General features: G+C 34.6%; 1 protein-coding gene across 1 annotated transcript in view; it reads right to left on the bottom strand.

Annotated features, from left to right (window-relative positions):
• The window catches only part of TRPC1 (transient receptor potential cation channel subfamily C member 1), a 73,383-nt gene that overhangs the window by 28,377 nt on the left and 31,359 nt on the right, over positions 1–13,647 (bottom strand). The window contains exons 5-6 of the mRNA XM_039219320.1: positions 4,258–4,389; positions 1,323–1,518 (exon numbers count right to left, since the gene is read on the bottom strand). Of these exons, the coding sequence (XP_039075251.1) occupies positions 1,323–1,518; positions 4,258–4,389 (328 nt within the window). The remainder of the gene's footprint in view (positions 1–1,322; positions 1,519–4,257; positions 4,390–13,647) is intronic.

Below are 13,647 nucleotides of genomic sequence, written 5' to 3'. Positions count from 1 at the left end.
ATCCAAATTCTTGTATTTAACTTTTTCCTATAAATGTTCTAACTTGGGGCACCTGGGTGGCTCAGTCAGTTAAGCATCTGGCTCCATTTCAGCTCATGTCAGGATCCTGTAGTTCGTCGGTTCAAGCCCTGTGTTGGGCTCCATGCTCACAGTGCGGAACCTACTTGGGATTCTCTTTCTCTTTCTCTCTGCCCTTTCCCCACTTATGTGCACCCTCTCTCTTTTAAGAATAATTTTCTAAAAAAATGTTATACCTTAAGCAAGAAACGTAGAGTACTATAAAAAGCATAGCATTTGAAGCCAGAGATCTGGATAAGCAATATATTATCTAGGTAACGTTAAAATAAACATCTTAAAGTTCCCATACCAATTTCCCGAATCACAAAACTATTGTGAGGCTCAAATTTTCAACCAAAATAAAACAAAATTCTGCTACAGCAAAGGTCCTATATCTTCCCTTCTACCATTACCTGTCTCAGGCCCCAGTTTTATATTAATACAAATCTGATAAGCAAGTTTTATTTCCAACATCTATATATTGATAATAAAAATGGGTCTTAGAAGAAATATCTTAGAAGTACCATTTACCAATACCTCATAATATTAATTGGCTACCATTTTCTACAAATAAGCACCCATGGTTAGTAAATTGTCTCAAAAAAATAAAATTTAAAATGCATACCTTCCTTCTTCAATTTCCTGAATCGTGTGTGTGTGTGTGTGTGTGTGTGTGTGTGTGTGTGTGTGTATGGGGATTAGAAACAGGTATTCCCTTAATAGGAAGGGATAATGCCGGTAGAGCCAGATTCAATTTAGTTATCATATCATGTGTTTCTCCATCTTTGAGTTTCAATGAATTAACAAATAAGAACCAGAAAATACAATACCTGATACTTTATTTTTAAACAGAAAGGCATTATTACTATAGAAAGGGCTATTGATAATCAGATCAATAAAAGCAACGTATGACAGACAAAACAAGATGGAAACTTCATTATGAAGATATTTAGTATACAAGACCTTACCTAAATAGTTACTATTTGCAAAAACATTAACATCCATATTATAATTACAGTTAATATTGTTAAAAGCAACTTGTGTCAACTATACTTTTTAAAAATAAAGGTAAGTAGTGAAACTGTCCTTGAACCTACAAAAAAATAATAATAGCAACTGCCATTTACTGAGTACTTGCTTAATGCCAGTGCTCATTGTAATAAACTTTTAAAGTACATAAACTTAATTAATTCTTAAGTAATTGCTTTAAATCACTCCACTACTGTGAAGGAAATAATTTATATATATCACAGAAAACCTCATACCTCCTTTTGGTTATATTTGATAGCAAGTTTTAGACGACTTAAATTCATTCTTTCTTCTAGTAATCCCCGTTTGTCAAGAGGTTCATCACTAGATGTATGGTTTAGGATAACTTCCAATTCTCGTGAATTCCGGGCTTGTGCAAGCAAATCTTTAGCAAACATTTTACATTGCCGGGCTAATTCTTCATAATCATTCCTGCAAGATGCAACAGTCTATTATTAGAAATGTCACTTCTGGCCTCTAACTCAGCTGTTTTCAGTAAAAAATAATTTCTCAGTAACATTTTAATTCTAACAGGGTCATACAAAATCTGATGTTATTTTGTGCTGATGGTCAGAAGAATCTACTGGTGCACAAATTCTCCAAAGCTTTGGGGAAAACTGTAAAACAATTATATTTCCTGTGTTCACACTGATAATTTTAGACAAGCACAAAATTTCCTTATATATACTGATATTCTTAGAAGTTCTGATTATAGTTGTCAACCAGTTCTTCACTTAACTCATTTGCTCTTTTTCTCTGTAAGTTAGGTATAAATCTTCCTATTATATTACTTCTCTAAACAATAGATAATGCTATCCAATAAATATTACTGTTACTTAACCAGAGGTGTTTTCAATAATCATCTATAACATGTTTTATGCTATTTCTGATATTAAAATAGTATTCTGATTCACTTTTAAAGTGTTCACTTGAACAAAATTCAAGTTGGGAAGAAAAGACATTGAAATACTCCTAGTAAAGAATTTTCTTTCAGAATCACTGTTTCTTGAAACTTAGGATTTAACTGCTGGTTAAAGGCAGACCTAAATCAACCAATTTGTGAAAAATTAAGTTTTAACAGCTAATCTTTTTTAAAAATATCAGTTACATTAAACTTATGTCTGAGTGTAATAACTTGAAAATAAAGGTAGAAATAAATATGAGTCAATTGGGGTCAGATTTCAGAAAATAATTTTTATTCAGTTTTTTTCCTTAATGGGAGAAGAAGAGAAAATAGAAAAATTTCCCAATGATTAATCTTCTATACAATAGGATTTTTCCATGACCAGTTTGTAGAAAATTATAACTCAAAGAATTAAAAACTTTCCTTTGAGGCTAATTTTTTTTCTCATCCACTCTTTGCATTTACTATATAATCAAAACTACATAAGAATAAGTAATTGGATTTCTTAAACAAATGAAATATTGCTCCTTCTTAGTCTGGGAATCTATTATAGACGGGAATATTCATCAAAAGTATATATTATTACAAAGAGGTCTCACCTTTAGGTAAACACTGAGAGACCACTAAATTCAGAGGTTAAAACTAATACACTGTATTAATCTAATTTGTTTAATCTTGACAAAATTACTAGAAAATTAGTAAATGGCTGTATAGTTTAGATGGAAATACAGTAGACAAGAAGCCAAGAGTCCTAAGTTCTAGTTACAACTCTGTTTCTAATTAGATGCTGTTATCGGTAAGATATCTTACCTATATAGATCATTTTTCCTGCCTATAAAAACCAGGAACAGGTAAAACAAGTAAATGGTTGTATGATCACTTCAAAACCTAACTTTTTTATCCTATGATTACAGTACAATCTTGGCAGTTGCTTTAAATCCTTTTTTGAAGGATTTGAATAGAATTCTATTTTAATTGTTAACTCAGAACTCCAATTATAGAACTATAATAGGAAGTTCTTCATATTTAAAAGGAATAACTTACTAACAGTCTTATGTGCTAATAAAGTTAAGACTACCAACAAGTTTGTGTTTATCAAAGTACATACTTTATGTCCTAACAGGTTTAAATAAATTTTAATTTATCCAAATTGAAATACAGGAGTTCCAAACTTGAAAACTTACAAACAGGTATATTTAAAAGTTTCTAGAACTCAAAGCTATCAAGAACACACTGCTTCTTAGTCTAGGACTTAAATGCTCTTAAGGCATAGAAAAACTGCAAGCTTCTTATTGCCCTTCCAATAAATAAAAGTTTGAATTTTTCCAATCTTGTCAAGTCATTAGAGGAGTACAATGCAAGACATGGGGCTCCCACAGCAGCTACAATTAAAAGGAAAGGTAGGGATAGGTATAGCCTGCCTCCCAGAAACCTAACAAAAGGAACTGGCAAGAAATGTTGATCAATTCCTCCTTCTTTGAAAGGCACCAGGGACACTTTAACACAAAGGAAAGTCTTAAAGCTTTTCCTCAAGTCTACAAAATGTAGTTTTCTAAGGACTTTTTTTTTTAATGTTTAAATCAGTAGTTTAATAGGCTGGTTTTTCCAAAAGCCTTTTTCTGTACCTCCAATTTAACTATCTCAGGGAAATTGATAACAATGATTCTTTGAGTATACAAAGAGCCAAAATTACATTTTAAGTCTTCATTTCAGAAGAAAACTCAGAGTGGCATTCATCCCTCTTAACCAGTATATTATTTTATTTTTATGTCTACATGTTATGTGTCTCCTAATTAAAAAAATCTCACCAAACAGTGAAAAGGTACTATGTCTGTGTGTGTGGAATGGCCCTGACACACAGAAAGCATTCTATATGCTTCTTAAAGTTATGAAGGATCAGGCTCCAGGAAATGATTATAGAATCCGGGAATGAGAGGAGGTAGAACACAGAGCAGTTATAAATAAATTTGCTCTTGCTTAAGGCTATCACTCCCACTACTATTTACACTGTCCTAGAACGCCTTTGGCAACATTAAATATGGCAAGAGATGGGGAGGGACTTAAGGATGTGCAAGAATGGCAAAGGACAGATGGGGAAGGAGAGACCTAAGTAATACCAAGGTCTATTCCATTGAATCTGAAGATAAATCCCAAGTAGGTGGCAACAAAGTCTGGTTATCTTGGATCAAAAGTAAATAAACATTAATTTGGTCTTGAAGGGATTCTGAAAAAAACAGATATAATTTACAATTTCCATTCATTCCCACCTGAATTCCACCTCCACAAGGCTTAATTCTTTTAAATCAGCACTAAGTTCAAATGCTCTCAGAATTGGATCCTCCTCTGTTAACATTATTAGAGCTGGACTGGCCAAACAGCGATATATATCAAGACGAAACCTGTGATAAAATTTGATTCCGTAATGTAAAATAAATGTATTATACACATATAATTAGTATTTTTAACCTATGACTCATAAATTTAAAGTACTATAAAATTAAAAGAAAACAACTATAATATGCTTATTACAGGATAACCTGCATAAAAAAAGACTTAAAAGATAAGTCTTTGTATTCTTCAATCCAATTTAAGAATTTCTATTCCTGAACCAATATTACTTTAAATGAAATATGCTAATAACTAATACATTTTGAATATAGTGTGAATGATTATTAAACTTTTCCTTCCTCAGTGATAAGACTGCTTTCATATGCTAGATATATGTAACATATGACTTATTCAAGCAGGTCATTTTTTTTTAAAAGATATTTCAAATCTTAAGAATGAAATCATTGGGTGCCTGGGTGGCTCTGTTGGTTAAGTGTCTGACTCCTGATTTCAGCTCAGGTCATGATTTCACAGTGGTGAGATCGAGAACTGAGTCAGGCTCTGCAATGGGTGTGGAGCCTGCTTAAGGTTCTCTCTCTCTCTCTCTTAAAAAAAAAGAGTGAAATCATTCATTACGCATATTATCCAACAGAAAACTTTATCTTCTGTAAACTAATTAAGGTTTATATTCAATACATAAATAGGAAGCAATCCAGAAAAATTTTTGCTCTAATTCTTTCATTTATAAGCATATAATTCTTAATTTCTAAATTTGGTAGTTATTATATAATGTATTCTCTTTTAAACATAATTAATACATGCTTTTATTAAAAACAGCAAGCAGTTCAGAAACATGATTGTTCCTAATTCTTCTTCCACCAACTCTACTCTTCAAAGATGGTCACATTACAGAGAATTGTTAATATCCTTCCTGTTATTTTTAATTCACACACAAACATAATCAGACATACTATGTAAAGGAACAACTCTATGTCACTACATATAGAGTCATGTCATTTTTTTCTAAAACTGGATGGTTTTCCATTTGTTGGCAGCTCATCAGATCTCCATTAATAGAAATTTCAGTTGCTTCTAATTGTTTACTTCTATAATAATAAAGCAATGAATATTCTTTAGCTCACATATCCTTTGCATACTTAGAATTGTTGGATAAAATGGCATATGTATCTTAAATTTGAATAGCTGTTTCCAAAGCACTAATAATGAGAGCTCATTTTCCCCTACATCATCATTAATATTTTGCCACAGATAGAAAATGGAATTTTAGAGTTATTTTACTCTGAATTTCTTTAGAAGCTTAAGCATCCCTGTATGTTCACTATTCATTATATGTCTTCTGAAAACTGTTCATTTTCATTAGCCTACTTTTCTGATACTTGCTTTTTTAAATCAATTTGTAAGATCTACATATCAAAGAAATTAGCCTCTGTCTAGTCAAAGTGTTCTAAATATTTTTCCCAGTTTATTGTTTGCTTTTTTACTTTGTTTGCATAGAATTTTCCTATAGGGGAATTTAAAATCTTTTAAACGTTTATTTATTTTTGAAAAAGAAAGATCGCATGCACAGGAGAGGGGCAGAGAGAGATGGGGACAGAGGATCTGACGCTTAACTGACTGAGTCACAGAGGTGCCCATAAATTTTTTATTTAAACAAACTTATTGAAATATTCCTATTTACCTTATAGGTTTCTGGTCTTACTTAAAATATTAAAGTAAATTCTGTATAATGCATTTTTAAGAAAACAGTATTTGTGCAATCCAATTATAATTTAGCTATTATAAAACAAACATAAATATCTTAAGTAAGGCTTTCTAAAGAGATATTTGCTTACAAAACTGTTCAAAAACTTGAGAAAAATAAAACTAAACAACTTATATTTCTGTTTCTATCAATGTCTAAATTAATTTTATCAGATTATGTCTAAAAAATGACTTCTGTATTAACATTATCATGTCTCAAAGTATATTAAGGATTAATGACAAAATGTGCAGCAAGAGTGACTGCTAATAATGGTGGCAACCAATTGTGCTAGAGTAATAATGAAGTAAGTACTTACATGGAATCTGACAAGTAATGGGGCTGCCTAACTTTATAAAATCTATCACTTTTGGTATTCAAAATACTATCAAAGTAATGGTGGTGTGAAGAGGTCAGTAATTCCACTACACAAAAAAATATGTATACAAATGGATACAATTACCATTTTCCCTTGAACAACATGGGTTTGAACTCTGTGGATTCACTTTTATGTGGGTTTAAAAAAATTTTTTTTTAAGTTTATTCATTTTGAGAGAGACAGAGCAAATGGGGGAGGTGTACAGACAGGAGACAGAATTTCAAGCAGGCTCCATGCTGCCAGTACAGAGCCGGCTTGAACCCACAAAACTGCAAGAACATGACCTGAGCAGAAACCAAGAGTTGGACACTTAATCAACTGGGCCACCCAGTCGCCCCTGTGGGTTTTTCTGATATAGTAATGTACTATAAATGTATTTTGTCTTATTTATGATTTTAATAACATTCTTTTCTCTAGCTTACTTTATTATGAGAATACAGTACATAATACATATAACATACAAGACATGTGTTAATTGACTCTTCTTTTGGTAAGGCTTCTAGTCAACAGTAGGTTAATTAGTAGTTAAGTTTCTGCAGAGTCAAAAGTTCTACATGGAATCTTTTGCTACACAGAGGGTTGGTGCCCCTACCTCCCACATTGGTTCAAGAGTCAACTGTAATTTAAAAAATCAACCATTTCAAGGCATTGGAAATTATCTATTGAGAATCAATTACTGAAAAAGTACTAGAGCTTCAGGCAAGAATGGTTCGAATCTGTGGTCTTCTTGCCTGAGGCTACCTCCATCACCTCTGCCCCCCAGTTCAGTCAAGGAGAACTGCAGTTTTCCAGACTAAAGATGGTAAACCTGTACTTTTGTGTTTAAAGGGAGAAAATCAATTCGATGGGAGGAAAAAAACCTACAGCTCTGATGGCTGAAAGGGTTAGACTTGGAGGAGATGAACAAGGAAAACCTGCAGTTTTATAAGACCAAGCTTGGAGTCTGAATAGAAGCAAATGGCAGACAAACCAGAAATTTAACAGCGAGATCTTGGAAGTGAGAAAAGCCATAAAATGATTCATATAAGGTCAGAGATCTCTGGCAGACTCAAGTATCAGGCATACTAAAGAACATCAGACAGTTTGGTAAAATGAAAAGACAAGAACTATTAAAAAAGGGCTGCAACTTTGACTGCATTCCCCAACTGACCCACAGATACATCAGAAGACAGTAGAACTCTTATAGGCCCAAAGTATATTAACATAACCTCTACCAAATTAGTGGCTCACCTACAGAGACCCTAAAATGACCCTTAAGAATCAAACCTAAGGGACAAGTGGGTGGTTCAGTAGGTTGAGTGTCTGACTTCAGCTCAAATCATGATCTTGCAGTTTGGGAGTTCGAGCCTCACATTGGGTTCGCTGTCAGCCTGTCAAGTGCAGAGCCTGCTTCACATCTTCTGTCCCCCCTCTCTTCTCGCCCCTCCCCCGCTGTGCTCTCCCAAAAAATAAATATTAAAAAAAAAAGAATCAAGGCTAAAAAATAAAAATAAGAACCCCAAAATAAGCTAAACACGGAGACCAATGATTGTACATCACAGGGCGACAGATTCTGCAGACCAGAAAAATAATTTTTAAAAAACCTTAGAAAAGTAAAAGAATATTGATTGAGACTTGCTACAATATATATTAGACTGTCCAGATTTCAAACAAAGAAATACTACATGTGCAAGGCAAAGTCAAGCTGTCCCTCACTAAACAGCAACATCAGAGGGGGAAAATAGACTTCTTTAAAATAACCCAGCCAGTGGCTAAGAAAACAAAAACAAGTAACAGTAACAGAGTTGTTACAATATATGATCTAAAATGTCTAGTTTCCAGTAAAAAAATTAAGAGACATGAAAAGAAATAAGAAAACATGTCTCATACCCAAGGAGAAGAAGAAAAAAATAAACCAAACAGGTAACAGAAACTGCCTTTCGGTGACCAGAAGTCATATTTAACAGAAAAAGATTTCAAAGTAGCCATTATAAATATATTCACAAAACTAAAGGAAGTATGATTAAAGAAGTAAAAGAAGGCATAATGACAATGTTGCATCAAACAGAGACTATCAATAAAGAGACAAAAATTATGAAAAAGGACAAAATGGAAATTATGGAATGGAAATGTACAATAAATGAATTTACAATTCATTAGAATGTATTGTAATAGGTTGAGTTGTGTACTCTTAGAATTCATATGTTGAAGTCTATCCACCAGTACCTCAAAATGTCACCTTATTTGAAAACAGGGTCTTTACAAAGGTAATCAAATAACAATGATACATTAAGGTGGGCCTAAACCCAATATAATTTATGTTTTTATAAAAATGTGGTAGGTATTGTGGAGACAGGTACACATGCCATGAGAATACCCTCTGAACATAAATACGGCCATCTACAAGCCAATGACAGAGTCCTGGAACAGTTCCCTCCTTCACAGCACTCAAAATAAACCAACCCAACCAATACTTGATTTTGGATTCATAGGCTCCAGAACTGTAAGACAATAAATTTCTATTGTTTAAGTCACCCACTATAGTGTCTTATGACAGTCCTAAGCAAAATAATGCAGAGTGCAACAGAAAGAACTACAAAACTTGAAGATATGTCAATAGAGATTATGTGAGCCAAAGAGCAAAGAGAAAAAAATGAAGAAAAATGAACGGAAATTCACAGAGATATGTAATACTATTAAGTACAACAACATAATAGGTACACCAGGACAAAAGAAGAAAAATTTTTTTGAAAAAATAACAGCTAACAACTTATCAAATTTACCAAGTACTGAAAATCAATCACTTGCACATCCAAGAAACTCAACAAATGCCAAGAACGTATGCAAAGAGGCTCACAAATAGAAATATCATGATAAATATGCTGAAAGTCAAAGGCAAGGAGAATATCTTGAAAACAAGAGGAAAATGGTGAGGCATTTACAAAGCAACCCCAAGAAGGCTAACAGCATACTTCTCAGTAGAAACAATAGAGAGATACAGTATTCAAAGCACTCAAAGAAAAAAGCTATCAAACAAAAATATTTTAAACATCAAAATTATTATTTAAAAGTAAAGGCAAAATAAGAACTTACCTTGAGAAACAAAAATTGATTATATATGTTCCTAGCAGACCTGCCTTACTAGAAATACTAAAGGAAGCTATTCAAGCTAAAAGCAAGTGATCTCAGATCATAATTCAAGTCCCCATGAACAAACAGCACCAGTAAAAGTAATTATATAATTATAAAAGACACTATAAATGCAGATTTTTCTTTGTTAACGGATTTAAAAGAGCAACTATATTAAAAATATGTAAACAACGTAAGGTTTGACTTATAATAACACAGAGAAATGTAATACAGGTGTAATGTATTCACCAATAACAGCACAAAATAAGTGGACAGGACTACAGCTGTAATAGGCTAAGGAAATGATGATAGTAAAATAGTAACAATATATTGTTGGGTTTGTAACATTAATAAATGAAATATGTGTAACAATAATATCATTAAAGGAATAAAAAAGAGACACTATATATATTGGATTAAATCCCCAAATAGGTCAAAGTACAACAGCACACTTTAAAATAACCCGGGGAGGGGGCTGGGTGGCTCAGTCGATTAAGTGTCCTACTCTTGGTTTTGGCTCAGGTCATGATCTCATGGGTTTGTGAGACTATTATATTATATTATATTACATTAGTATATACTATTCCGTATATTAGAATTAATCTAGTATAAATCTGAAGCTGATTCTGATAAGATGCATATGATTAGCCCTGGGGCAACCAGTAAAAATTTAAAGACCTGAAAACATACAATAAATAATTAATAATATTAAAATACCACATTAGAAAATATACATTTGTGGCACATAGGTGGCTCAGTCAATTGAGTATCCGACTCCTGATATCAGCTGACGTCATGATCTCACGGTTCGTGAGGCTGAACCCCATGTTGGGCTCAGTACTGACAGCACAGAGCCTACTTGGGATACTCTCTCTACCTCTCTGTCTCTCTTCCACTCTCTTTCTCACTCTAACACAAACAAGTAAAATTTAATTAAACATAAAAAAAAAAGAAAGTATACACTCAATGTAAAAGAAAGCACTAATGAAGGAATAGAGGAACAAGAAAGATATTAAGACACATAGAAAACAAAAAAGGAGATACACAAAAAGCAAAAAGGAAAATGACATATGTGATACAACTGTGTTAATAACATTAAATGTGAATGGTTTAAACAATCCAACTAAAAGGTAGAAGTCAGACTAGACTAAAAAAAAAGCATAATTTAACTATATGTTTTCTTTAGATTCAAAGATACAAATAGTTTGAAAGTAAAAGTCTGGAAAAAGATATATCATGCAAATAGCAACCACAGGAAAGCTGGAGTAGCTATACTAATATTAGAGTTTAAAACAAACAGAAAACTATTACTAGTGATAACACATTTTATAATAATAAAAGGTGAACCCATCAAGAAGATATAACATTTGTATCTTGTAACAATAGAGCAGAAGAAGATATAACATTTATATACTTGTAACAAAAGAGCACAAAAATTATGAAGAAAAAATAGAAATGAAATAGACAACTGAACAATAACAATTAGAGGCTTTAAAACTCCACTTTCAATAATGGATAGAACTAGACAAAAGATCAACAAAGAAAGAGAAAAATTAAACAAAGCCATTAACCAACTAGACATCCACAGAACACTGCACCTGACAAGGATAAATTATATATTCTGATACATTCTGAGATTAATATTCCTCTCCCAGAAATTGATAGAATAAATGGATAGAAAACCAGTAGGGATAAGGAAGACTCAAACACTATGAAAGAATATATGTTCAGACTGAAATTCACTGAATGCTTACACCAAAGCAGCCGAATATGCATTATTTCAAAAGTACCTAGAATATTCTCTGTCAGACTCTATGATAGGCCATAGAACTAGTCTTCAAACATTAAAAAAAAACAACAACAACAAACTCATAAAAAGTACATTCTCCAAATTAAGCAATGGTTTCTTAGTTAGAATTCCAAAAATCAGATCAACTGGACTCCACCAAAGTTAAGACTTCCATGCTACAAAGTGCACCATCCAAAAAGTAAAAATATACTGACAGAGCGTGAAAAAAGATTCACAAATCATGCATCTGATGAGGGACTTCTATTTAGAATATATAAAAAAACTCTTACAATTCAGCAATAAAAAGGTAGATAACCAATCAAGAACTGGGAAAATGATTTGAACAGACATCTCCAAAGAGACAGAATAGGCAGACCCACAACAATGGAAAGTAAATTTAGTGGTTTCCAAGGGCTGGGAGAGTGACTGCTAATGAGTAAAATGTTTCCTCTTGAAGTGATGATATTCTAGAATTAAATAATGATGGTCAATGTACAACTCTGTAAATATTATAAAAAGGTGACTTTTATAATGTATGAATTTTATTTCAATAAAGTTATTTACAAATTACAGTAGGGGTGTCTGGGTGGCTCAGTCGGTTAAGCGTCCAACTTCGGCGCAGGTCATGATCTCACAGTTTCTAGTGTGAGTCCCGTGTCAGGCTCTGTGCGGACAGCTCAAAGCCTGGAGCCTGCTTCAGATTCTGCATCTCCCTCTGTCTACCCCTTCCCTGCTCATGCTCTGTCTCTCTCTCTCTCTCTCAAAAATAAACATTAAAAAAAGTTTTTAAATACAGTATATTCTCCAATCAATTAATTACATTAGAAATTAAATTAGAAGTCACCAGTAGAAGGAAATCTGGGAAATCATCAGATATGTGAAAGGATGACAGCACACTTTAAAATAACCTGGGAAAAGGAGGGAGGGGCCAAGATGGCAGAGAAATAGGAGGATCTGTACTTCCTGCCCACATCTCTCAAAGAAGGGCTGAAGCCAAAGGAGTTTGAACCCCAAGAGTCTGGGAGGAAAGGAGATGGAGTCTACTAGGACAGCCTCATAGGTGTGTGAGTGCAAACTAGGAGAGATAACAACAGGCAGGGACACAGAAGCATGGTGGGGAGGGAGCCCCTTCTGCAGAGAGACAAAGGAAAGAGAAATAGCAGCTGGGGAAGTGTAGGACTGTAACTGGACAAAAGAAAAACCTCAGACTGGGGCGCCTGGGTGGCTTAGTCGGTTAAGCGTCCGACTTTCGCTTAGGTCATGATCTCGCGGTTCATGGGTTCGAGCCCCGTGTCGGGCTCTGTGCTGACTGCCAGCTCGGAGCCTGGAGNTGGGTTCGAGCCCCGTGTCGGGCTCTGTGCTGACTGCCAGCTCGGAGCCTGGAGCCTGTTTCAGAGTCTGTGACTCCCTCTCTCTCTGACCCTCCCCTGTTCACGCTGTCTCTCTCTCTCCTAGAAATAAAAAAAAAAGAAAAGAAAAACCTCAGACTGGGATAGAGAAGGATCCTGTCCTATCCCTTGTGCCCTGGGAACAAAAGAAGTTTCCTCCTGGTCAGGTAGTGTCCCAGGGGCCCACTTGGCATCAGGAGAAACCAATCTCCTACTGTGAAGTGCCTAGTTGGTGGGATTACATTTTGGCTGGGATCATTAATGCGCACGGAGTGAGAGCTGGGAACGTGGCTGGGCTTGAGGCATAAGAGACGGCCCACCTTGGCTGTGCCCTCGGCAATCCAAAGGAGTGATTTGGAACACCTTTTTTGAGGAGAAGGGACTGGGGAGGTCGCCATTTTTCTCCCCATAACCACCAAGGTGGGGCCTCAGAGATCAGCCCCAGGGACCCACAGTGGAAGTGGGACCCGCCTACACCAAACCACGCCCATCTGTGCTGGAGAGCTGCTGGGAGCAGCCCTCTCCCCCAAGACTAGCGCTGCTTCATTGCTGTGATTAACTCTAGATGAATTCTCCTTATTCAGATATATTCTTTTACTCATTCTTATCTCTCTCCTCCTCTGGGCTGGTTATTCTGCTTATAGGTTTGATTAAACAGACATATTTAATCCACCCTCCTGATTACACATTCTACACCTCCTTCTTTACCTTCCTTTCTCTCTCTCTCTCTCTGGAATAATCAGACTATATAGTTTCTCTGGGCAATATTATTTTCATTTCTTTCTCCTTGCCTCCTGCCGTATTCTCCTTTTTCTCTCTCTGGATTAAGCCTTTTAGTCTCCTGCCTGGGCAATGTTCATTTTCTCTTTCTCCCGAGCCCTGTCATTTCTCTTTGTACATGCTCTT

Source organism: Hyaena hyaena, unplaced genomic scaffold (assembly GCF_003009895.1).
Source record: "Hyaena hyaena isolate Hyena2069 unplaced genomic scaffold, ASM300989v1 scaffold_806, whole genome shotgun sequence".
Lineage (NCBI taxonomy): Eukaryota > Metazoa > Chordata > Mammalia > Carnivora > Hyaenidae > Hyaena > Hyaena hyaena.
This window is presented reverse-complemented; position numbering and strand designations above follow the sequence as displayed.